The sequence below is a fragment of the Epinephelus fuscoguttatus genome, linkage group LG10, assembly GCF_011397635.1.
Source record: "Epinephelus fuscoguttatus linkage group LG10, E.fuscoguttatus.final_Chr_v1".
NCBI lineage: Eukaryota > Metazoa > Chordata > Actinopteri > Perciformes > Serranidae > Epinephelus > Epinephelus fuscoguttatus.
Genome location: NC_064761.1, coordinates 11,639,648 through 11,667,227, shown reverse-complemented (window position 1 = coordinate 11,667,227; position 27,580 = coordinate 11,639,648). Strand labels below are relative to the sequence as shown.

The window sequence follows — 27,580 nt, the reverse complement described above, 5'->3', positions numbered from 1 at the left end:
GATACAGAATAATAATAATGCTCTACCTGTCATATAAATTTATTTTTTTTTGTACTAGTACTATCACCTTAATCATTTGAACTATTGATGTGATCTTACTTAAGTCTATATGCCCTTTCTTTTATTCACTTTGTTCTGTATAAGTCTATTTGTGGTGAGACTATATTGTCATATCATCTGTGCTATGTACATTATTATTTGCCTGTAATTAATAAAAAAAGAAAAAAAGAAAATATGGATTTTGATGTGTTGCAGAAGCCATTGTACCTGTGTGTATGAATGCAGCTACAGAGGTGTAACAGTCAAGCGGACCAGTTTTTAAGAGTACCTCACAACAATTACAAAATCATCACTGTTACACAGCCTGGAATATCTTCTCAGATATTAGAGTAGCTTTATAGCATTCTGGTCATGAGGGAACTGGCACCAAACAGTTTCAATAGCATTGTCAGATGAACATGAAAATTGATTTAAATTCACGGTGTAATTTTGAGGCTGACACATGTAAATAAAACTATAGCTCATATTTAAAACCAAACAAACAAACAAACAAACAAAAAATGTGTAACATGTTCATAGTAAGTAAGTACGTAAGTTTAAACCAGGGCTATTTAGTGACAAATTCAATTGGGTCAGATTTTAAAATGAGGAAACATAGGCGGGCAAGACAGCAGCCAGCAGCCTATCGCAAACCTTTTTCTCTTGTTTTTGGTAATGACAGATTATAAACAAGTGCAAATGAATGTAGTAAAAACATAAAAGCAACATTTATTGTTTCACTTTTGAAATAAAGACAAATATTTTTGGTCACATATCTGACTTAGACACATCACAATGTGCAGAAATGGAATAAAGAATAGCCTTCAATGCACAGAACCATAACAAGCGGCAATAAAAGTAACCGATAACAGTAACCAAAAGTCAGTGTTCATCCCCTCATTGCTCCACACTGACCTACTGTTTTCACCTGCTGTTATTTTTTGTTTTGTCTGTGGATCAAAAACCTAAGGTTTTTTTTAAGTCTTTATTTCATACTGTCTACATACATAGATGAAACACAATGATAAACAAAGAGTACTACAAGATTTACTATGGGTTTATTCACCCCATATCATTTTGATACATATTTCAGCTCAAAATAAACCCAGGCCCATCCAGTTTTTTTCAGGCCCACCTATCACTGCATGTTCTGGATCCACTACTGACCAAAAGAACAGGACTTCATCTTCTGTGGATATCTCCAGGCACTTATCTGTTTCAATCTCAGTTCTCTAAATGTCAATTGCTGCTGAAGAAAACACACAAGAGGAAATATTTTTAACAATTTGGACAGATTTAAGAGTTACATTATGTGTGTCTATTTGAAACATTCAGAGGTGATAAACACGAATGACAGTGTATAGTAAGTCGCTTCAAAAATTGGGACAAAATTGGAAAATTGAGCCTGGCGAAGTTCTTCGACAGCAGCCTCAGGGATGCAGCCTCCATTAAGAACACCTGTGAGGAGCTAGAGGGATGGCTGAAGGATGTTGACAAGTCTGGCCTTCCAGGAAAATTCATGGCATGGATTTATCAACATAGGATGCTGCCAAGGATACTGTGGCCACTGCCCTTCTATGAGTTCCCGATCACCACCATTTCAGATCTGGAGAGGAGAGTCAGCCGCTACCTGAGGAGATGGTTAGGACTGCTGAGGAGCTTGAGCAACATCGACCTCTATGGAAACACTTGCAAACTGACACTCCCCTTGAAATCCATTGAGGAGGAGTTCAAAGTATTGTGTGCAAGGGAGGTGCTGCAATTCTGTGGATCAATGGACCCCAAAGTCTCCGGGGCAGGGGTAGCTGTCAAGACTGGCAGTAAGTGGAGAGCAGAGGCTGCAGTTGAGCTGGCAGAGTCATGGCTACGCCGTGGAGTCCTGGTGGGAACAATGGCCAGAGGAAGGGCTGGACTAGGAACCATAGCACCCCCCGTTTTGACAAGACGAAGGGCAGGGGGATAGGCAACTCGTCCAGAATGAGGTGAGAGCAGCTGCTGAGGAGGAGAGGTCCAGCAGAGCAGTGGGAATGGCGCAACAAGGTGCCTGGACTAGATGGGAGCAGGTTGTGGAGAGGAAGATCACGTGGACTGAGCTCTGGCGGGCAGAGCCACACCGCATCAAGTTCCTGTTCCAGGCTGTCTACGATGCCCTTTCCAGCCCATCCAACCTGCACTGCTGGGGCTTGGTCAATACACCAGCATGCCCCCTCTGCCAGAGAAAGGGAACCCTTGAGCACATATTGAGTTGCTGCCCAAAAGCTCTGGGGGAAGGCTGATACCGATGAAGACATGACCCAGTGCTCAAGACCATTGCAAAGAGCATCTGTAGTGCCATCAACAGCTGTCAGAGGACAAAACCCATGAAGCAAAACATCAACTTCATCAGAGCTGGGGAGAAGCCAAGACAAAACACCTAGAGCAACATCAAGGCTTCTCAACACTGCACAGGACTGGCAGCTGTCAGTGGATTTTGGCAGTCAACACAAGTTCCCTCAGCATGTCGTTAAGACCACCCTCAGACCTGAAATCGTCCTGGTGTCAGATGCAACAAAGAACGTTGTCATGCTGGAGCTCACTGTGCCATGGGAAGAGTGGATGGAGGAGGTCTTTGAGCGGAAGAGAGAGAAATACGACAGCCTAGTCAGTAACTGCCACAGACAAGGCTGGAAGGCAAGGTGCCTGCCTGTGGAGGTAGGGTGCAGAAGCTTTGCAGGACAGTCTCTCTGCAAAGCATGCACTGCACTCAGCATTACAGGTGAGAGGAGGAGGGGGGCCGTCTACAACAGCACAGAGGCGGCAGAGATAGCCTCTAGGTGGCTCTGGATAAAGAGGGCAGATCTGTGGTCAAGTGCTGCTAGGGCACAAGTTGAGGCCTGGTCAACCTCAGCTCGGTCGCCTGAGCGAGGGTGTCTGATGTTGGAAAGACCTGAAACACCCAATGACCTCAGGTAACATCACTGATGATGTGCCCTAGCTATGCTTCAGAAGATGTTTCACTACAACTTCTGATAAAATATATTCCGAATCAACGCTGACTGCAAACGCTTCTGCGAAATGAATCAGTCATCCCCATGTTCTACGATAGTGCACCAGGTACTGAGCCTTTTGGCAGGTGCAGACCAGATTTCAAAGTACACTTGTTGTACCCCACTGATATGACATGATATGAAGCTGTGACATCTCTTCTTTTTAACCTACTTGATTTTCATATGCCTGTCACTATGGACACAAAGAGTATCGAAGGGGATTGCAAGGAAGACAGACCCTATTGTTTAAAGGTCTGTTTTTTCTCTGCAATGAGCCCCATAGACTGGGACCAGGAGTAATAGTGCAATGAAGTGACTGCATAAACTCCTTTAGTTCCTGATTTTGGGGAATTTGGAGGGGCTTGGTTTCTATTTGTGGTCTGAGTAGGATTGACCAACTAGGTTTTAGCAGGCTTTGGTTGCCTGTTGGTAAACAGTCTTCATGAAGAGCAAAAAAGGTGCCATGCATTGGCCAAAATGCAGTCTTGGAACCTGTTGTACCTTCCCAAATATGGAAATGCAGTAATGTCAATGAAGGTCAGTGAAGGACTTCATGTTCTCTGTACATTTTACTGCTGCATTTGTTGGGAAATTAAACAAAGTATCTGTTAGCACCAAGTTTAACGAATTAGTGCAGTATAACCAATAAATTGCATGAATCAGTTTATACATATATTCGCATGCAGGTGTGGGGCTCCACTCTGCTCTTATTCCTAATTTTGTGCATTTTGAAGGTCTCTCTTCAGCACGTTTATATCCAGCATTACACTCATAGTGAAGGACTTCATGTTCTCTGTACCCTTGGATATTTCCAGGTACTTAACCATTTTCAATATTGGGGACTGTACATGTTATCGCTGTTGAAGACTAGAAGCGAGCATGATTATAACTTGTTTACAAAAATGCAAAGGAAAGAGCAAATATGGGGCGCACACTGCTCAGTGAGAAATTTAGCAGGTTTAAAACAAACTATTTCATATAAGATGTCTTGTCTCCAAGGAAGATAAGATAAGTAAAGCCTTTACTGAACCCTTTAGTGAGGAAATTCGGTTGTTGCAGCATCACAAAGATAGAAAAAAGTACAAATAATCAGGGAAAGTAAAAATAAATATAAATAATAAGAGGGATAAAGTACAATAAAAACATAAGTAAACTCTGAAACTATAGAAAGAGCAATTAAAGACAGAGTCAGAAAGTAAGGTACTTCCCCTTGTCCCATCTCATATCTTGCAGTGCTTCAGAATGAGCACAGTAATATGGGACATTTACCAAAAGTCTTTAAATATCAAAATGTAGAACTTTTAAGAATGAAGAAATTGAGGATATTTTTGCCAGGCAATTTGTAAAGTTGGACATGAGGCATGGAGCTAAATGAGTGACGACTAGTTGTGTGTTTACAACAAGCCTGTTCAAAATATCCTCAATTGTGGCGTAAGCCTGAAAATATCAGTTTACAAAGGGATGGAAAAAGCAAAATATTGTACTTTTGACTGTATTGTGTTTTTATTGTCTTACTTGTACAGTCTGGAGATCCGATCCAACCTGTTTCCTTACAGGTCATATTAAAACTTCCCCCGTGACCATTCTTGCAGATATACTGGACCTGGTCATTGTACCTGTATTTGTACTTATAGCTCCCAACTATCTCTGTGTTTCTGTATTCCCTTCTGTCGCACGTTATCTCTGGGAAACAAAAAAAAGGAGTTTCACCATAAGTAAAAGTGGCACATCACAATGTAACTGTCTTTGATTCCAGATCTTAGTTATGTTACATTAAGATCAGCACAATGTTCAACAGCTCTCGTTATATGGAATGATTTGTTTTAGTGGGGATTTCGTCAGCTGAAGGGGAAGGCTTTCATACAGAACAGACGCAGATGCTGATGACATCACATTAGTTTGGACTTTCCCCCTTGTTGTGATTAATTTATCAGACAGGAGCTTCACTGTTTTCTGACTGAATGATCACAAAGTCACTTTATTTGAAATTGACTTGGAGTTAAGTTTGACAGATTTAGCTGATATCATAATTTCTTAAACTGTATTCAAAATCCATGCATGCAAAGACAGAGATAAAAAACAAAACAAAAAAACAAACAAACAACAAAACTTTACCTGTGCATTGTGCATTCCCGTGCCAACCACGTTCCCCACAGGTGAGAGTAAATCGTCCTTGATAACCTTCCTCACACTCATAACTGGCTCGTTCATAGTTTTTGTATGTCTGCTTGTAATTGGTGATTATTTTTGCATTTGGCACATCTTGTCTGTCGCATGTGATTTCTGTAATAAAAAAAATCAGTTATGAAATACTGTACACGTTGCTGCTGCCAGCAGTATAAAGAAACAGCTTCTATGTTACATAAGTGGGCTACATTAGTACACACACACACACACACACAACTTAGCAATGGGGCTGCAAACAAAGACACCAAGAGATTTAAAGTGTTTCACAGAGTGGTAGTAGAATTACACAGTAGTAATGATCACCTGACTGGTTGTTTTCCAACAAAATTGGGGCATCTGCTGCTGCTTATTTTCTCTTTTAATGTGATCGGCAACAGTTTCTGTTCTGTCAGTGTCTGTATTTATGTTGTGGGGTAAGAGGTGTATATGGGGGTGACCATGATGTAACCTTGTAGTTAGAGGCATACTTACCCGATTTTCAACCAGCTTTGTATCAAAACAATGTGGGTAGTATATGTGAATCAATTGTGAATAAATTTGTGACTCAAGGCTGACTCACTGAAATGAATCAGTCATCCCCATGTTCTACGATAGTGTACCAGGTACTGAACCTTTTGGCAGGTGCAGACCAGATTTCAAAGTACACTTGTTGTACCCCACTGATATGACATGATATGAAGCTGTGACTTCTCTTCTTTTTAACCTACTTGATTTTCATATGCCTGTCACTACGGACACAAAGAATATCGAAGGGGATTGCGAGGGAGACAGACCCTATTGTTTGCAAGTCTGTTTTTCTCTGCAATCTTGGGACCTGTTGTCTAACAATGATTCAGCTTTTTATTAGCTTTTTTTCTAATTTATCCTAATTTATCAACCTTCCCAAATATAGATACAAAATAACAGTAATGTCAAAAACACACGGTTAACTTCACAATACCTTGACAAAGTGGATCTGGTTTCCATCCGCCTCTGGTGCATGTGGCCCAGGTGGCACCACCTGTCCTCCTGTAGCCATCCCTACACCAATAACTTACAGTGTCACCCAATCCTATTCGTTGCCACCAGTTGACTTGCCAGGATTGCACATGTTGCGGTCTTTGATTGCTGCATCTTACCTCTAGTAATAATGATACAATTGATTGTCATCATCATCATCATGGGTGAATGAATCTTACAAGCACAGTAGAGAAGCTCATAATCTGTCTATGGCACTAAAGCCCATGTAGTTTTATACCTTGGCACACCGGTCTGATAGTCCATTCTCCATTATCTTTGCATGTAGTTACTGCTGAGGCGTCTTGAGGGGTAGAAATCCAGTACTTCTCTCCACATATGACTCTCAGTGTGTCACCAGAGGAAAACAGATTTCTGTGAGTAGGTTCATACCTGGTTCCCTCCACTGGCGGCAGTGTCAGTTTACATTTTATTGCTGCATTTGTTGGGAAATTAAACATATTATCTGTTAGCACCAAATTGAACTAATTAGTGCGGTATAACCAATAAATTGCATTAATCAGTTTATACGTACATTCGCATGCAGGTGTGGGGCTCCACTCTGCTCTTATTCCTAGTTTTGTGCATTTTGAAGGTCTCTCTTCAGCACGTTTATATCCAGCATTACACTCATAGTGTAGGACTTCATGTTCTTTGTACTCTTGGATATTTCCAGGTACGTTGCCATTTTCAATATTGGGTACTGTACATGTTATCGCTGTTGAAGAATACACACAAGTATGATTATAACTAGCGTGTCATGCTCTGAGCTTAATGTGAGATTTGACGTACTCCATGTGTCAACATCCATCTCCTGTGTCTTTAATCAAAGATAAAATATTTAGATTTTGTCCTCATTCATTTTTTCTATCTTCTATGGATTGAACTTTAAATCACTATTCAAGTTTTTCTGAAAGGATGGGGAATATAAAAAAAGCAAATAAAGCACTGAGTGAAATTAGCGTATGGAATTAACCTTCCAAGAAAGTGAACATACCAGTGCAAGTTGGAAAGGCTGCACTCCACTGCCCAGTTTGTAAACATTCACTTTCTGTAGACCCCTCCATTGTATATTGATCATCACAGCTAAACTGTAATTTATGTCCAATCTTCATTGTTTCATTTGCTGGTGGTAGTCCAGTTACATTGAGATGAGGGGGCATCACACCAGCCTCACAAGTGATGTCTGAAAAGATTAAAACAGATGTTATCAAATGAAAAACTAAAAATCTTTGACGTGAGAGTGCGGTCAGGAAGTATGGGATCGTCATTTTCTGGTAAACCTTATACTATCACACCTGCATCTGTGTATTAGGTGACATGCAGCGGGGGGGCCACAGGTCGGAGACTAACCAGAGCCACTGCGGCAAAAGCCTTGATGAAGCTTCTGTTTTACCCACTAAGCCACCACCCCATAAGCACAGTAGTTGTTGGCTAAAGTTCAAATGTGGTTAACTATTAGGTAAAAGCTGATATTCCCCGAAATGAGCTCTCATTTGTGCAACAAGTAATTTCATTCAGTAGGCTACAAAATCAAATGATGAGATGTACACATGTGATAAGGTACCCCCGTCTTGTGTGTGCACCCTCTTCTTGCTGCAGTCAGATCACCTGTATCTTACCCGGATACAGCAATGTTATTTTCTGATTGGCTGATAGGTACCTGTATGTTATGTTCTGATTGGCTAATAGGTAGCTGTATGTTATTTTTTGATTGGCTGATGGTAGCTGTATGTTATTTTTTGATTGGCTGATGGGTAGCTATGTCTTATTTTTATTGGCTGGAGCCTGGCAAACTCCAGTACAGTACCCACAGCGTCTTGCAAGAAGTCCCTGCATATACAGCGATGTAACTCCGTGAGTGTTATCATAATAATTTTTTTTATGCATGAGAAATACCAGGTGTGGAGGGTGAGAGTGTGAAAAGGTTAAAATGCGTGTGTCACACTCTCAAAGCGTGAGACTTGAGAGCCCTGCATTGCTTTGCACAGATCTGACACCTGCCTGGCAACCTGCCCCCATCCCCGGCTTGCTGAAGCTTTGTGTGCTGTGTGTCGGAAGCACAACAGTCACCAGGGACTGTCAGTGCACAATAACCTTATATTTTAAAATATACTGGAACTTGCAAATGTGTAGGATATTACAACAGACATTTCTGTAATGTAACGTCACAGTTTCTGTTGTGATAGCAGATGTTGTATTCACTCATGTAGATGGTGAGCAGTGATGGGAATAACAGCGTTACTAACGAGTAACGAATAATCAAAAAAGTTACTGTCTCCCCGGTTATAACACCGTTACCGTTACTCACAATAAAATGCGCCGTTACTCGGTTTTACTGGAGTTCACTGAAGCGGCTTTCACCCAAGCAAGCTCCTTCTCAGCGGAGCTCTAAAGTTTTTCTTCTTTGGTGAGGGCAGGTGAGGGGGGAGGGAGGGAGAGACCACATAAGTGATGATGATTAGCTTAGAGAGAGTAAAATTTCATCATAAACCAATCAGAGGCAGAGTAGGGCGGGTATTCACAAGCACACAAGCAGGGTTGCCAGGTCCGCTTGTTAGCCGCGGCTGTGGGCTTGTTTTTTTGTGAAGTCGCTTACAAATATTGGTAGTCGCGTGTTGCGTTTTTAAGGGCTTGTTTCTAAAGTGGAGTTGCTTATTTGGGCTTACCCTCTAAACGTCGCCTTTCTCTGTATATCTGTCTAATAAGTTATTTAAACACATGATGGTATGACTGCAGGATGTCTCCAAAGCCCCGCTTCCTCCGCCCCTCTCCTTCTCTGCATACACACAGGTGACGGCCAGTCAATAAGACTTTTCACATTTAAATTGCGCGATTAATGGAGGTTCTTTAACTATTTCGCTAACAAGTGGGCGAAATATGGAAAGAATACAATAAAGATTTGTAGAAAGAGAGAGGGTTAAAAGATCTGACTTCAAGAGGGGGATGATTCAAAGGCAGTGTGCAGATTCATCATTCAGATCTTGTCCAGCATACCAGCGGCCTGTGGCCTGTGCAATAGTTCTAAACCATCTATTGTGTTCTGGTGTTCCACTGTATAAGACTGAATTTGTCTGCGTCTGTTATGTTGTCCCACACAACAATGCAGTGTAGATAAGTGTGCAATGTTTCATAATAATGATTTATTCTATTAAGTGTCAATTTCATTTATTTAACATATTCAGTGTTGAGTTTCATTAGACACAGTTGAGTTTCATTACATACAGTTCCACTAAGGGGGTGTGTCCAAGCAATTTGACATATTTGAGCATTTTATAAAAAAGTAACGCTATCGTTACTTTTCCTGGTAATTAGTTACTTTTATAGTGCAGTAACTCAGTTACTAACTCAGTTACTTTTTGGGGAAAGTAACGAGTAACTACAACTAATTACTTTTTTAAAGTAACGTTCCCAACATTGATGATGACTAATGATGCTTTACCATCCCGCCCCGTGCTGTGTTGAAAAATATTCTCACCAGCAGCCACCATTTTCTCACCATTTGCTCAGATGTCTTGCGCAAGACCAGGTCTTGTTTTGTTAACAGTCTCAATGAGTGACAGGAAAACGTAGTCAGTACAAAGAGAATGAGCATGTTTTGCAAAATGTCGAACTATTAAATTTATACAATATCTAATTTAAATGTTTTGGATTACCACATATCACAACCAACATTATTTTGGCGCTCTCTCTGTTAAACTCGAGATGTAAAATGTTTTGTAAATTTACGATTTTTTTAAATTCTCAGACATTTTTTCAACACACATGAATAAAATCATAATTAGAGCCATATAACATCAAACTCGAGTTTAACACTACAGTTTGTCAAAACACATAATAGTTACTGGGGACCAACACAGTTTCCCTGAGACCCATTGGAATGACCACCATTGGGTGCCAGGGACTCACTACACCGAAAACCTGTCAACATCACTGTGGTGTAAGCGCTCCCATTTTATTAGAAAGAGTATAACATACAGACAGTCAACTTACAGTAGCATGTTCCTTGACGAACTACCCGCCAGCCCTCGCTCATGCATAAATATTTCATGGCTGGAACTGATGCAGTATAACCAGGTTTACAAGTGAACTGTATCAGGTCTCCTTCTTGGTACTGCTGTTGCTGATCTAAAACCTGGGCGTGAGGAACATCTGGAAGCTTCGAACATGCTTAGAGACAAAAACAAAACACATGAACGGAAAAGCTCTGCAGTCTTATATTGAATGCATCAAAGGGGGTGGAGGGTATACACAGGTAGACGGGTACAATCACCTCATCCCTCATCGACTACCACCACACCACCAGATTTCATCATATACAGATGGACAAAGGAATGAGAGGGAGCCGGACACCGAACACAACTGTATAATTACAGGATGTCAACAGCACTGAAGGACTCCCAAAATAATTACCATGTACATGAACATCGCTTCAGTTACATCATCTTCACCAGGTACAGCATTTTGACACAATGCATCTTCTTACGCAGGTGGTGTACATCTGATTATTATTTTGACTCAACCAGTTTGTGTGTTTAAATGGAGGGATGCATGGATAACATGCATTAACCACAGACTGTGTAAAGCAATGGAAGTGGCAACTGTGACATCACCCACTGGGTTGTGGACTCCCATTTTGACGCCTCAAGTTCGGAGCCAGAAGTGACCATATTTGAATGAGAAGGCAGATCTGACTGAGAAGCCAAGGACACTATTAGCAGACAGCCTGTCACTGAAAGTGCCCCCACCCTTAATTATGTGTAACTTTAAGCTTTAACAGAATATAAATGGGTGAGTTATACAAACAATGCCCCCTCCCCCGCACAGTTGTCACACCTGTCACAGTTGTCATGAACGGGGAAATTACCTGTAGAGACCAAAACCATTTTTTGTACCAGGCTGTGAACATATTTATTTCTACAGTAACTGACTCACTTTTGAAGTCAACCTCAAGTGGCCATTAGAGGAACTACATCCCCTGAGGTTGCTGCTTGGCATTAATTCATACAAATCCTTATAAACAAAGTTAAAGAAAAAAGCATGACAAAGACCTTGCAACAATGTGCAAGCTCATATGGTCACTCATAACAAAAATAAAAATAAAGACAAGAATTGTCTGTAAATTGTCTATAAAATGCCAAACAGTTAATTAAGATGATACGACAGTATGTTGTGACAGACAGTGGCCTCCACCTAAACTGCAAAACATTCACTTTACAGTAGTCAGTGTTAATGACATATCTATCCAATTTTTAGAGTCATATGAAAACATCAGAATATAATACCAGTATTATAAAATCAAAACATGCAGTTTTCATATAAGTCTTTATGCATACAGTACTGTTTGTTTACTCAAACACTGTATCTCCACAGAGCTAAATAATAACACTCCTACTTACCATTCTGTGATGAAGAGATTTCCACATTCCCCCACAGTTGGAGAAACAGAAGGATTACAGACAATCTCATGGTCCTTTGACAAACGTCATTTTCTGAGCAGAATTCTTGTGTGTTTGAGTCCTCAGGGTGCTCCAAGGTTCACAACATGGACTGCCCAGCGGGATTGTACAACGCAGGTCACATTGCAACACACGTACTGTTTGCAATACTGGAACTTCCTGAAGTGCTCACATACAGCATCCTTTGTGCACACAGCATATTTGTTCAGTATCCCATCAGTCTAATTCATAATAAACTGCAAATGACTGTTTAAACAGTTAAAATGAATTTACAGTTATAAATAATCTCTGTTAAAACATTTTTGGCCTGCAATTATTGATAACTGCCTAGATGAAGCTTCCTGGCAATGTTCGGTCAGTTCAGGAAGTGAGATGTTCTGTATAGAAGCCCTACAGAGGACGTCAGGATGGATGGTTGGACGGAAAAAGCACAGGACTTTAATATGTGAGAGCGGGTTTCTGGCCTGTGTTTCACATGTTGTTGGGTTTAGGCCACAAAAACATGTAGTTTTGGTTGAGTTTTGAAAAGTATTTACTATAAAATATTGAAAAGATGAGTCTGATGATTTTTTTTTGTTTTGTTTTGTTTTTTACAAATGGGGAAAATGGGACAAGAAATTCCATGAAAAGATCAAAACCAACAATTAATAAAAGGCCAAAAATTGTTTTGCTGAAAGCATTTTATTATCAGACTTTGTGATGGTGTATTTTCAGGTTCACTGTTTTCTCTTTCCTTTTTATTCCTGGTGTGTATGTTTTATTCCTGGTGTGTCTACAATACAGAAATATTAACAGAATGATATTCATAATAGATGACGTGCATATTGAGTTGAAATTGCTTGTGTGGGTTAATTAATAAAGTTACATAATTGATTATTATCCCCAAATAGTAGAGGATCACAAAAACAATATTTAACACATATGGAATATATTAAACAATATTATTAGGAACACTTCAACCACTTCAACACTTCAACCAACAAAATTCATCCTGAACGTTTTATTGATAATAACAAGTCCTTAAATAATATGAATGAGGTGGTTGGTGGGTTTAATGATTTTTTTGTCAATGTTAGTCCAAAGTTGGCTGAAAAAATCAGGGAAAGCATCCAAAAGAGGGGAAGGTTGTTGAAAACTACGTGGAAAGAAATCCAAGCTCTATCTATCTCTACACTGTGGAAACAAAAGGAACCATAGCTATAGTAAACAAATGTAAGAATAAAACATCTACTGATTGGAATGGAATTGATATGACGTTAATCAAGAAAGTCATTGACAGAATTGCAAACCCACTAACTTACGTGTGTAACCTATCATTCTCAACCAGTACATTTCCACAAAAAATGAAAACTGCTGAAGCTATTCTATTATATAAAGCTAGGGAAAAACATCATTTCACCAACTACAGGCCTATAGCATTACTCCAGTTCTCTAAAACATTAGAAAAACTGTTTATTAGGGGGTTGGATCAATTAATTGAAAAGTATCATTTGCTCTCAGTCAATATGGGTTTAGAGCAAACAGATCAACATCAATGGCAAAATTACTGGTTGTACTGACAACAAAAATTATGAAGTTGGAGTTTTTATAGATTAAAAAAAACACTGACACCATAAACAATGACATACAATTCAAAAAACTGGTAAGATATGGTATTAGATAGAGGGGTTGTGTTGGACTGGGTAAGAAGCTACATGGGACACAGGCAACACTTTGTGCAACTGGGTGACTACATATCATACCTAGACGTAACTGTTGGGGTCCCACAGGGGTCATTATTAGGTCCAAAACTGTGTATGTTGTATATGAATTATATGTATGGTGTCCAGAAAATTAAAATTAGTTTTATTCACAGACGACACTAGTGCTCTTTGTTCTGAGGAAAATCTGCAGCAGTTTTGGAGGACGTCATGACAGAAATTAGTAAATTAAAATAACGGTTTCGCATAAATAAATTGTGTTTAAAGTTGAACAAAACTAAATTTATGTTGTTTGGAAACTGCAGTACAGGCACAAAAGTACAGATGACAGTTGATAATGTTAATGTGGAAAGAGTCTATGAAACTAAATTTCTGGGTGTGATTTTAGACAACAAAATCTGCTGGTAACCTCAGATCAATTATGGAAGAACAAAGCTGGCCAAGTGCATTGCAGTTGTGGGGAAAACAAAACACATACTGGAACATAAATCGCTGCACATTCTATACTCATCACTTGTACTGCCATATTTGAATTACTGTGTAGAAGTTTGGAGCTATATCTGGAGCTCTGCAGATACGGAAACACGTGCCCCGCCCGGCCCGCGCACATTATAGTTAAAATCATTTAAGGTAGAGCCAGGTACAGCCTGGATCTTTGCTGGATGTACCTTGCCTCTCCCCCAGTATCAGTTGGGATAGGCTTCAGCTGCCCCACAACCCTGAGTAGGCTCAGCTGTTACAGATAATGAAAGAATACAACAATTTTTAACTGTACAGTAGGTTAGCATGTGTCAACCAACCCCCAAGTCAGTGTGCCACACAACCCCATGCACATTTGACCCAACTTTGTAATGTTAGCTAACTACCATCAATCATGATAGATTTTTAAATCTTATATCAACATGTAGTGGATTCCTTTGTCTATTAACTAGAAGTATCACATTTCCAATATCTCTAATATAGCTTTTTAATATGTTTAGTCCACAGATTACTTTTGATAGCATAAAACTTAAAAATTGTGACTAGTGCAGGTCAAGAAAGCAAAGAAGCAAAGACCAGAAAGCAGCTGTGTGCCAACTAAACCCCTTTAGCCAACCAATCCTGGTCTCCCCAAATGATCATTTTGTGGGTGAAGTATTCTTTGCACTTAAGTCCTGGGTCAAGACTGACAAGTCTCAAATCAAGTCCCAAGTCCTACACTTTAAATTTTGAGTCTTAAAAAAGTCATATTGTGTCTTTTCACCAAATGTAAAACCATTTTATCAACAGAGTCGTAATATATTAAATTTACAAAACTCATGAATGCTTTAAAAAACTGTATTTCTTAAAACAAATTATTTGGGAGCTTTTCTTCTCTGTCTGTAATTTCTGACCCCCACGTTTTACATACTCAAATTTGTTTTTTGTTGACCACTGCATAGTTCTTGTATGTAAATAAAATGACTTTGGTATCATTTTTTTTCCAACTGACACTGAGCAGCGTAATGTTATAATGCTGTTATAATGCTCTTCATGGTTCACTCCTGCAACTTGACTGGTATGGATGCTGTCAGATTGGTTCAGACAAAGTAGATTTGTGAAATTAACCGTCGACTGCTGGGAATCAGTAGTGTTAATGTGAGTTGATTGGGAAAGGAAGTGAAAGGAATATACTTGTGACACACTTTTATTTTTTAATCTTTGGGCTCAGGGGAAGGTATCTAGTATTTTGAAGTCTATAGGCTCAAGTCCATGTAAAGTCACAAACCATTGGTGGTAAAGTCCAAGTCAAAGGTCATCAAATTTGGGACTTGAGTCCACACCTTTGACTTTTATTACCCGAACCAGGGGTGTCTGTAATAGGTCCTCTGACGTTGCAACTGAGATGCTGAAAAGTCAGCATATTGTACTTCAATAAAATAAAAACTTTCTCTGAGCACACTTTCACACCCTAAATGCTCTAAATGCCTCCCCCATAACTTTTTACACTTCATATATTTAGTCATCATAGGGTTTTCATAATAACGATAATAACAATAAAAAAGGCTTTGTAATTTCTGTATCTTTTTTTCAATATGGCAAAGCTGTATCATTTCAGATCACTTTATTACACAAATGATTAATAAAGTAATTCACTGTCCAACACTTCTATGTATCATGATCATGTATTGTGTATCAAATGACTCATCAGTGTGAATAATGCAGACAACAAATGCATTTTTCTTTCTCCAAACAACCGATGCAAAATGACTTCTTTAGACCTCCAACAAAATCAGCGTCACTGTTCCTCAGTGGGAGCTGTGGGAGAAAATTTCTGTGTTCAGCATCACATCTCAACAAGCAGTGTGTGTAAATCAAGCATCCAGTTCTCAGACACTGTCTGGTTTTTGCAGTAAAACTCTTTCATCATCCCCAAGCATGTTTTATTTTTCTCATGTTTTGTTATTCATAGTGTTGTTTGGTGAATAACCTATAACTCAAAAATGCATTTTTACACAAAGCAGTGACTGTGGATTTTGTCCCCCATCTTTTTACAGTGATGTCTTTATGACCAGTATGGAAAGGAGGAGTGAATACAGTGGTGACCCATTTCTCTTTCAACCTATATATTGTTTGTGAATACTGTGCTAAGGTGGGCTTAAAAGAAATTTAAACATATCCTTTTCATCTTCTTTGACTTTCTCCTTACCCTTACATTCTGCTGATTTATTCTACTTGGTATTGGCACATGTTGCATCGCCATCAACACCAGATATGACACATCGATACTTTATGATATCCCCATCCATATATCTATTTTTGTCTGTGTTGAAGTTTATGTATTTTGTTGTTAAAGTTCTGTCTCCTTGAAAATATTTAACATGTTACTAATTAGTTTTCCCCTGTTTAAATTGTGGTGTCAAACACAATCACTTCCTGGAAGCACAGGTCTTCAACACCAGAGTCAGGGTCAACATCCTGAGTCCAGCATGTGCTTTGGTTTAGGCAACGTAAACACTTTGGTTAAGGTTAGGAAAGATTGTGGTTTCTGTTAAATGTTAATGAACACATTGTGTCACTAATCCATGGATACTTTTCCTGTATTTAACCAAAAGATCATGATTTTTCTCTAACCTTAAAGCCACAGTGTGTAGGATTTTCTCCCATCTAACGATGACATCATATATTGCATTCAAACGGATAGCGCACTCTAGCACCTCACTTTTTCAAACACATATTGCAACAACGGTAGCTGCTGTGTACCAAAAAGCTATGATAACATAGATAAAGCCATGTCATCCAATACTTCATGGAGTACTGACTGACTGACAAGGGGCTCAACACACCTCATCCCTCTCCTCGCCTCACTGCGCAGCTGACAACTGTTAGCCGCTGTTAGCGGCGCTGCTACTACCCCGGCACTACTGCCACATAACAAAGTCCCACTCTTTGAGCATAGTGCAGGATCATGCATATGCAGCATCGCAGGAGACGGAATCCTTGTTTCCAAGAAAGCGCAAAAGGGAATTGAAAAGGCAAAAAAAACGAGGGGTAGCCGTTCCCAGGTGGAGAGAACTGCTGAAGGAGAAAGGTAATGCAATCACAGGCCAGCGCCACTGTTGCCTGTTAGCCGGCCTCGTGTTTTGAATTCGTTTTTGATTCCCTTTGCGCTTTCTTGGCAACAAGGATTCCGTCTCCCATGGTGCTGCATATGCATGAAGTTACTGTGGAGTCAGACAAGTACTCCTCCTGGTATGGAGTCACAACAAATGCATTGGCAACTTTAGGTGGGGGACTGCAGAGATTTGCATTTGCTGCAAGAGATGAAAACATGTACAGTATTAATAAAAAGATTCCATGGCGTAACCTAAAACTGTACATGTGATAATACAAGACAGAAGATGACTCACGTGTACAGATTGTTTTGAGGGAAAATCCACCAAAATGCCATTTTCCCTGGCGACAAGTAAAGCGTTCAACCTGAGCGGTGTACCCTTCCTTACAGGTAATCCTGTAGCTTTGGTCTTCTCTACGTGGAGGTGTCACATCCGCATTAGGAATCACAGGAATCTTTCCACACTTTTCATTTTCTAAATACAATTACAACCAGTTAGGTCTATATATCATTGCTGACAAATGTTGTATTAGCAATAAATAAACAAATTTCTCCCTTCAAAATGCATCAAGGCTATCACTTGTAAAAAAAATACTCATTGTTTCTATCTTTGTGTATTTCTATAAACCTTTACTGATTTTTCATGTTATTACCTAAAATGAAACCTAAAAATGACAAACAGCTTTTCTGGTTGGCTTAATGCTGGTTACAAGACCTGTGAGACATTAAAGAGTCATTACCGATGCATAGTTCAAATCCAGACCACTCGCCATCATTACATTTGGCCTCAGCCCACCAGCCTTTGCTGAAAAGCTTATAGCCTTCATCACAGGTGTAGTACACTGTGCCATTGTAGGGGCCAACTGCAAATCCATGTCGAACTTCAGGGGTTGGGCATGCTGTTCATCAATAAATAGCAAATGTTAGCATATTCAGGATAGTGAGTAACAAGATAGTTAAACATTATGGTAAACATTATGCCTTTACATATATATCAGCATGTTAGTTTGTCATTTTGAGTATGTTAGCATGCTGGCATTAGCATTTAGCTCAAGGCACTCCTGTGCCTAAACACAGCCTCACAATGGGCCTCATTTACAAATGTGTTCATAGAAACGTTCTTCTCTGTGCATAAAATAAATGCATGCAAAATCACTGTCAAACTCATCAAACTAGAGCTGCCACGCATCCCGTTTTTCCCAGAATTGTTCTCTTTTTTCATCAGCTGTCCTGGGAAAAAAAAAATCTCTCCCGGGACACAATTTGTCCCGTTTTTTTGGGAAAATGCAGCAGCAGGCCAAGGAGTCCATCCAGAATCAGTGCAACAGGCTCAAGAGCATCTGTGTCAGAGAGACAGCAAAGAGGTAAGAGGAGCTGTGGGAAGTCCTAACAGTTCACTTAGTATATTTGCACATCCATTCATGTTTTAATTTGTATTTTTTCCATTTATATTTAACCCTATGGGCCTGAACGACCCATAGTGCATCCAAATTCACACCTGTTCTTCTTTGTGGTTTTTCTCCGTGACCGTGCGTCATAGCGAGAAGCCACACATATCACGTCAAACAGCGGAATCGTAGCTTTCTGAATGTTTTCACAGCAAAAAAAATGATATAGTTACACTAAAATGTAACCCCCCCCCCCCCCCCCTGCAAACAAACAAAAAACACAAACAACAAAACATTACCTGTGCATTGTGCATTCCTGTTCCAACCACGTTCCCCACAGGTGAGAGTAAATCGTCTTTGATAACCTTCCTCACACTCATATCTGGCCCGTTCATTGTATTTGTATGTCTGCTTGTCATTGGTGATTATTTTTGCATTTGGCACATCTTGTCTCTGTCGTATGTGATTTCTGTAATAAAAAAAAATCAGTTATGAACTACTATACACGTTGACTGTGTTGTTACTGCCAGCAGTATAAAGAAACTGCTTCAATGTTACATAAGTGGGCTACATTAGTACACACACACACACACACACACACACACACACATAACTTAACAATGGGGCTGCAAACAAAAACACCAAGAGATTTAAAGTGTTTCACAGAGTGGTAGTAGAATTACACAGTAGTAATGATCACCTGACTGGTTGTTTTCCAACAAAATTGGGGCATCTGCTGCTGCTTATTTTCTCTTTTAATGTGATCGCCAACAGTTTCTGTTCTGTCAATGTCTGTATTTATGTTGTGGGGTAAGAGGTGTATATGGGGGTGACCATGATGTAACCTTGTAGTTAGAGGCATACTTACCCGATTTTCAACCAGCTTTGTATCATAACAATGTGGGTAGTTGAATGAATTGTGAATAAATTTGTGAATCACGGCTGACTCACTGAAATGAATCAGTCATCCCCATGTTCTATGATAGTGCATTTGTTGTACCCCACTGATATGACATGATATGAAGCTGTGACATCTCTTCTTTTTAACCGACTTGATTTTCATATGCCTGTCACTACAGACACAAAGAATATCAAAGGGGATTGAGAGAGAGAAAGAGACCCTATTGTTTACAGGTCTTTTTTTCTCTGCAATGAGCCCCATAGACGGACCAGGAGTAATAGTGCAATGAAGTGACTGCATAAACTCCTTTAGATTTGGAGATTCTGGAAGGGCTTGGTTTCCATTTGTAGTCTGAGTAGGATTGACCAGCTAGGTTTTATAGCAGGCTTGGGTTGGTAAACAGTCCTTGTGGAGAGCCAAAAAGGTGCCATGCATTGGCCAAAATGCAGTCCTGGAAGCTGTTGTCTGACAATGATTTAACTTTTTTTCCCCTAATTTATCTGTGTTCATATGCAGATATCTGTTTATGGTGATAAGCTGAGGAGCTGACTGGAGTTGTCTCAAATTGTTAATCAAACTGTAAACTATGAGCGCTGCATGAAAGAGGAAGTCTTGGCCTGGATATCCACTGGCTACACCAGAACTCCTGATATCTTGTCTGTTGCTGTTAAAGACTGTATCGCTATCAGATATGATAGCGGATGGTTCGAGATTGCCAGTTTGTTTCCACAGTTAATCCGTTTTTTGTTTCTGGGATTTTAGGGTGGAATGGAGTTAAAACTTTCCACTCTAACTGGACAAAAAGCTCTTTCCCCACTTTCCCAAATATGGATACAAAATAACAGTAATGTCAAAAACGCATGATTAACTTCACAATACCTTGTGAAGGACTTCATGTTCTCTGTACCCTTGGATATTTCCAGGTACGTAACCATTTTCAACCTCGGGTACTGCACATATCATTGCCGTTGAAGAATAGAAACGAGCATGATTATAACCTTGTTCACAAAAAGGCAAATGAAGAGTGACCACTGACTGACATGATTCAAAAGTAAAATGATTTTAGACATTTAATAATAATAATAATAATACATTTTATTTAAGGGCGCCTTTCATGGCACTCAAGGTCACCTTACAAAAGTACAGAAGTGCATAAAAACAGGGATAAAAACAAACAATAAAATACAATGGACAGTGCAAGGATCAGACGGAGTATGAGAGTTTGAACAGATGGGTTTTCAGTCTGGTTTTAAAGAGGGGTAAGGAGTCCGTGTTGCGGAGGTCAGGGGGGAGGGAGTTCCAAAACTGGGGAGCCAAGCAGCTGAATGCTCGGCCCCCCATGGTGACGAGACGAGCAGAGGGGACAGAGAGATGGATGGAGGAAGAGGATTGGAGTGTACGGGTAGGTACAGAGATATTAATGAGATCAGAGAGGTATGGAGGGGCAAGACTGTGGATGGCTCTGTATGTATGGAGTAGGATTTTGTATTGAATGCGGTATGTGATGGGGAGCCAGTGGAGCTGCTGCAGGATGGGTGTGATGTGGTGAGTGGATGGTGTTCTTGAAATGATGCGAGCTGCTGAATTCTGTACCAGTTGAAGTTTATGGAGGGTTTTCTGGGGGAGGCCAAACAGAAGGGAATTACAATAGTCAAGTCTGGAAGTGACTAAACTGTGAACCAGAATGGCGGTGGTGTGAGGGGTGAGAGAGGGGCGGAGGCGGTTGATGTTTCGAAGGTGGAAGTAGGCAGACCGGGTTATGTTGTTAATGTGTGCTGTGAAGGAGAGTGTGCTGTCGAGGATGACACCCAGACTCTTTACCTGAGGGGAAGGGGAGATGGAGGAGTGGTCGAATGGAATGGTGAAGTTATTGGATTTATTGAGAGTGGATTTAGAGCCAATTATTAACATTTCTGTTTTGTCACTATTTAATTTGAGGAAATTGAATGTGAACCAGGACTTTATTTCAAGGAGACAGTTGGTGAGGGAGGAAGGTGGGAGGATGGAGTCCGGTTTGGAGGAGATGTAGAGCTGGGTGTCATCCGCGTAGCAGTGGAACTGTATATTGTGCTTATGGAGGATGTGACCAAGTGGGAGGATGTAAATGATGAAGAGCAGGGGCCCCAGGACTGAGCCCTGGGGCACACCTGTGGTGACTGGGAGGGGGTGGGAAGTGAATGATTTGAGCTGAATGAACTGAGTGCGGCCAGAGAGGTATGATTTAAACCAGGTGAGGGGGGTGTGGGTGATGCCAATAGTGCAAAGTCTGTCCAGGAGGATGGTGTGGGAGATGGTGTCAAAGGCCGCACTCAGATCAAGCAGGATGAGCATGGATAAAAGACCAGAATCAGCAGCAAGGAGGAGATCATTGGTTATTTTTAGGAGGGCTGTTTCAGTGGAGTGAAGGGGACGGAAACCAGATTGAAATTGTTCGTATAGATCGTTGTGGAGCAGATGAGAGTGAAGTTGATTGGCAACAGTTTTTTCAAGGATTTTGGAAAGAAAAGGAAGATTAGAGATAGAATGGAGGTTATTGAGGTTGTTGGGGTCAGCACCAGGTTTTTTGAGTGTGGGAGTGACAGCAGCTGTTTTAAGGGGTGAGGGGACAATACCAGTGGTGAGGGAAGAGTGGGTTATGTGTGTGATGAGAGGGGCCAGAGAAGGAGCAGCAGCTTTAACAAGAGCCGTTGGAAGGGGGTCCAGTTGACAGGTGGAGGTTTTGGATTTTTTGATGAGATCAGCAATTTCAGAGACAGAGGGCAGGGTGAATACTGAGAATGACTGAGAAGGGGGAACAGCAGGTAGAAAGGAGGGAATGGTAGCGGGAATGGCGGGAAGAAGTTGCTGATGGATGTTTGTGATTTTGTCAGAGAAAAAGGAAATGAGTTTATTGCAGGAAGCATTTGAATACATGTGAGGAGGAAGTGAGGAGGGGGGCTGAGTGATGTTTTTGAGTAAGGAGAATAAAGCTTTGGAGTCCCCTTCATTGTGGTTGATCAGAGTGGAATAGTAGGTGGATTTGGCTTGAGAGATGCAGTTTTTATAGTGGGAGAGATGGTTGATATACATGTCCTTATGAATGGTGAGTCCGGTTTTCTTGCAGAGACGTTCTAGCTGACGTCCTTTGGCCTTAAGTTGACGTAGAGTGGGAGTGAACCAAGGTGACGAGCGGGTGAAGGTGACTGATCTGGTTTTGAGAGGGGCCAGGTTATCCAGGAGATTTTGGAGACCTGCCTTACAGTCAGAAGGAGTAAAACCAGAGCAACAAATTAAATCTAAGATATGTCCTTTGGAATGTGTAGGGAAAGTGGTGTATTGCTGTAAATCAAAACTGTCCAGGCAGGATGTAAAGTCACGGGTAAGGGGATTATTACTGTTGTCAATGTGAATGTTGAAATCTCCCAGCAGAATAACATTTGAGGTGAGTGTGGTAAGATGGGTGAGAAATGTAGAGAATTCAGTTAAAAAAAAATGGAGGTAATAACCATGAATGACAGCTTAGCTTCAAACTGTTCTTGGGACTGGAGGTAATTATATTTTTATGGGGTTGATGTGATGTTACATGGTGGTGGATGTTGCATTACGTGGTTAGTGGTTGTTTGGTTTGTTTCACATTAGTTGCTGGGTGAATGACAGTGGTTATTATTATGGCATTTTATACATGCATGTTTGTGTTTCTGTCTTCTCCTTTCCTTCTATTTCCTCCTTTTTTTCAAAGTAAGACCTTGTAGTGTTTCCCGTTTTAATTTTGGACAGCCTGCTGTACCTTGGCATTTTGGAATTTGGCCACTCCACTCTCCATTTTCATCACAATACATGTCTGGTGACCCAGACAGAATTTCAGTCCTGAACTTGCAGCTGAATCGAACTACATTGCCATAGGTTGCTTCTTCCAGGTTCCCATTCACCTGGACGTTATTGTCCCATGTGTCTGTAAATCCCTAATGATGTTTAGGGTATACACATACACCTGTCCGTTTCGTTTTCAGTATGGAGTCTATTCCCACTCCAAACTGACCAATACACACCTACTACATGTGAAACAGATTTTCTCTTCTGTGCTTTGGAGGCTATATCTCCGCGACGGATTGGTGGATTTGAGTGATTGACTAAAATGAGATTGACAGCACTGTAAGCCAATCAGAGTCAGCAGAAAGTGTTATGGGGAAAATGTCGGCTGCTGTGAGTGGTCATTGTTATGCTTATTCCTGGAACCTGAAGCCCATCATGTTTGCCCGGATTCATTTGAACGCAGCACAACATATCAGTCAACGGGAATGTAGCGTGATTTAATGGCAGAATGAGCTTTTCACGGCAAAAACAACAAAGGTAAGAGAAATATTACAACTATAGTTCGGTGAAACGATTTCTGTTGTTGTTCTTTGGCCTCTAGCTCTCTGATGCTTTGGAGTAGTGTGCTTTGGCGCATATGTGTGGAAGCATATGTGTGTGGAGTCTCAGCTTTCATTTGAGATGAACGGCGTATGTTTTGAATAATGTGTGGTCGAGTTAGAGCCTGAAATATATGGAGTGGGTCGGGATATCGGTGCTGTATAGAGTTGGATTTATTGTTGTTTGTGACTTTCCCCAATTGGGGGACTTACGGTTTTAACAGGATAACTTGCTAAACTATGCTCTATTCAAAACCAGACTCCAGTACTACGGGCTTTTTCCCGTTAACCACGATCCTCAGTCAATCAGTAAATCAATATATTTGCCGTTTTTTGTGAAGGCATGCAAGAAAAACAAAGTTTTCTTCAGGATTTCAAGGTACGGCATAACTAATACATAACAAATGTGGCTGAAGTATTCCTTTGACAGGTTTGGCCAAGATTGTATTTTTTTAATCTACTCAAATCCATGCATGTAAAGACAATAAAGGATATCATATCTTGTAATTAGGATCACCAGCTGTGATACAATGATCCATGACTTAAAAAGAATGTTGGCCAGGAGCGTTAAGTGGGGTGTCAGTGGCCCCCTACTTAATACTACCCTGCCTATGGCACCCTTGCTCGGACCACACCCATCTTCAAACCTGACCTTCATTGTAATCTCAGCTACACACCTGTAAAGTTTGTTACAACATCTTGCATGGTTGTAATGTTATCATGTTCACAAAATCTGTCCAGAGACAGACAGACAGACAGACAGACATATAAACACCTGGCAAAGAACTCAAAACTGCTTTTATGTCAAGCCCGCCACAATTAGTGTCACCAGGACCACATTTTGATTACAAGCATGATTAGTCTGTTGCATTTTATTTCTAGAAAAAAAAGAAAAATAAAGCAAAGTTACTGTCAGCAATATGAAAAACAACCTCTATATTCCATTTATTTTACACTCGGAACATGCAAATTACAGAAATGACTATGTTGAGAGTGATGTTCATGGTAGAATTACTACAAGGAAGAAACAGAGACTAAAAAGGTTAGAATAGTGACAGACCTGAGGACAAAATCGTAATGATCTTCTGATCATTCTTGGGTTATTTTCCAGCATCAGTATGTACTCTGCAACACACAGCTAATACAGATATATCTAAATTCACTTGTTCTGCAATTTTCTGTCTTTATCTTACTCATTTTTAGAGTGGTCTACTAGAAGCAAAGTACTTCTTTTTGAATGTGATCACCAACAGTGTTTTCTGTATTTATGGAGTGGGGTGAGGGGTGTGGATGGGGGTAAGCGTGACGTAGCCTTGTAGTTAAGCGATGTGGAGTACCATGCAATGCAAGACATTTTTTGCAGATCATTTTCCTCTGCAATGAGCACCATAGACTGGGACCAGGACAGATTAATAGCATAATAAAGTGACTGCATATAATGGGAAAGGAACTTTTACTTCCTAACTGTTCCAGTATTAGCTGCTCTTAGTTCCTGAGACTTTTTGGTGGAAACCAGCTATTAATGTAAAAAACTGGACAAAATAGTCTTTCTCCACAAAATTGACAGTAGTTGCTGTAACACAAGAACACAATTGTAATGTCACAATACCTTGACAAAATGGATTTGGTTTTCTCTCTGGTGCATGTGGCTCGGGGGATGCCACTTGTCCCCTTGTTGCCTGTCTTGCATGTATAACTTACAGTCTCACCCAGTCTTATTTGTTGCCCTAAGCAGACAGTCCAGGAATTCACAAGTGGGTCTTGTGGATGGCTGCATATAACCTCTAGAATACAAGAAAGACTTGTGGTTAAGATAGACAGTCATCATCACTGGTTACTGAACCATACAAACACAGTAGAGAACAACAATCTCACAATCTGTCTCTGGACCTGTCATGTATCTACTGTAGCCCAGAATGGACAAACCAAACAGCATCTGAAAAACATTTTTTTAAACATGAAACTGCCTATGAAGAAACTGAGGAAGAAACCTCTGTGTATAATTCGGCCTCTGGCAAAAACCTCCTGAACATCTGGATTTCAAATTATCAGGGGAAAAATGTGAAGGTTGTATAAACGCTGATTTTTTTTTTTACATGTAACTGCTTTATACAGTGTTTTTAGCGGTTTAAATCACTAGCTCCATTTGTTTTTGTGAGGACGAGACCTTTGCAGATAATTCGGCTCACTGTAAAAACCTGAATGTCTAGATCAGAAAGTAGGTGAGCACACATTTGCTGGTGCTGGTGAGCAGCCTGTCAAAAAGCATAAGAGAAACACTGATGTGTGATGTGAAACTGCTTTAGTTGGTGTTTTTACCTGTTTTAACCACCTGGTCCATTTGTTTTGGAGAGGAGGAGACCTCTGCATTTCATTCAGCTTACTGTAAAAACTGAAACTCCTGCCTAATCGGGAGAAGTTTCATCTGATTGCAATCTGCAATCCTCACCGCTAGATGCCACTAAATCCCCCGAAATCTTTCACACTGTTCGGTCAAAACCAGTTCAGTTAGTATGACACAAGTGAAGATGTTCTTGGCCCTAAGCAACTTGTAAAAATGTTTTCCTGTCAGGATTTTCACCATATGACAGCACAGACTGCTCTTGTTGATTGCTCTAGTTTTGATTGACATGTACTTTAACACAGACAGTTGGACAGTTTCAGTCTTGATATTATTTGATCTCAGTACTGCAATCATTACGGTTATTACACACTGGTTTAAATCATTTTTGAAGTATGGGGAATACTTTGTGTCAATCAGTAATTACTTACATGAACGTCCAAGATGACGTGGTGCAGCTAAAGAACCATTTTCAAGCCTATGCAGTTTAACCTCTACATGCTCCCCACTGTCTCTGATTATAGAAAACAATAAAATATTTTACCATAATTATGCAGACGACACCCAGATTTACATAACTATGTCAACACGTGATTACGGTCCCAATAGAAGCACTGACTGAGTGCATTAAACAAAGCAATGATTGTAAGTAACCCTGTGATAGTCTGGTGACCTGTCCAGGGTGCACCCTGCCTCTCACCCAACGTCAGCTGGGATAGGCTCCAGCACCCCCACGACCCTTAACAGGATAATTGGTTTCAGAAAATAAATGAATGAATGATCGTAAGTGCCAAAATTGTGAAATCAAGGTAAAACAGAAATGATTGTCATTGGTCCCAAAGAGGAACAATTAAAAGACATTGCTCAGCTTCAGTCGCTGACATTAAAGACCAAAAGCCAAGACAGAAATCTTGAGGTATATGGATTTAGACCTCGATTTTATAATCCTCATCCTCACTACGGTAATTGCAAACATCCCTATCACTTTAAAGAATTTAACAAGAATTAAAGGATTTATGTCTCAGCAGGATTTAAACAAATTTGTCCATGCGTTTATATTCAGTAGACTTGACTACTGTAATGCCGTCTTTACAGGTCTCTCTTAAAAAGTTAATCAGATGGCTACACCTGATTGTTACCAGATTTAGTGCAGTCCAGGAGAGATCACATCGCTCCAGTTCTCAGATCTTTATACTGGCTTCCTGTTTGTCTAATAATTGCTTTTAAAATACAACTGTAAGTTTATAAAGCACTGAATGGTTTGGGGCCAAAATACATTGCTGCTCATGTATTATGCATTAAGCAGAAAACAAACTGACTTTAATCAAAATTGTTACAGATGACAGCAATGAATTGAGGACAGATGATTGAAGCTTAACTGATCTACAGCCGTTAGCTACCTATTTACTTTGGTTAATCATTTACATGTTTGTCCAGCCAGCTTGTGTCACTTCCAGTTAACTAAAGCTTTTACTGGCAAGATAGCAGGTCATTACACCATCAGAACACCAATACAATTTCAATGTACCAGTTTGTCTTCCCGTATGCCTGATCTAAAGTTCATTACTACGGGCTGTA

At 40.2% G+C, this 27,580-nt stretch overlaps 1 protein-coding gene and 1 long non-coding RNA gene across 2 annotated transcripts; both read right to left on the bottom strand.

Annotated features, from left to right (window-relative positions):
• Nucleotides 1–295: 295 nt before the first annotated feature.
• Nucleotides 296–11,802, bottom strand: LOC125895625 (complement factor H-like). Its single transcript, XM_049587626.1, has 10 exons — nucleotides 11,648–11,802; nucleotides 10,242–10,418; nucleotides 7,246–7,434; nucleotides 6,784–6,966; nucleotides 6,490–6,684; nucleotides 6,193–6,372; nucleotides 5,181–5,348; nucleotides 4,581–4,748; nucleotides 968–1,288; nucleotides 296–699 (listed from the first exon to the last, which is right to left on the bottom strand). The coding sequence occupies exons 1-9, from the start codon at nucleotides 11,715–11,717 to the stop codon at nucleotides 1,272–1,274; spliced, it is 1,347 nt and encodes a 448-aa protein (XP_049443583.1). The 5' UTR covers nucleotides 11,718–11,802; the 3' UTR covers nucleotides 296–699; nucleotides 968–1,271.
• A 5,363-nt stretch (nucleotides 11,803–17,165) lies between these two features.
• On the bottom strand, nucleotides 17,166–17,906 carry LOC125895629 (uncharacterized). Its single transcript, XR_007450188.1, has 3 exons — nucleotides 17,722–17,906; nucleotides 17,277–17,456; nucleotides 17,166–17,180 (listed from the first exon to the last, which is right to left on the bottom strand). It is a non-coding gene; the product is annotated as an uncharacterized LOC125895629 (long non-coding RNA).
• Between the last annotated feature and the right edge of the window lie 9,674 nt (nucleotides 17,907–27,580).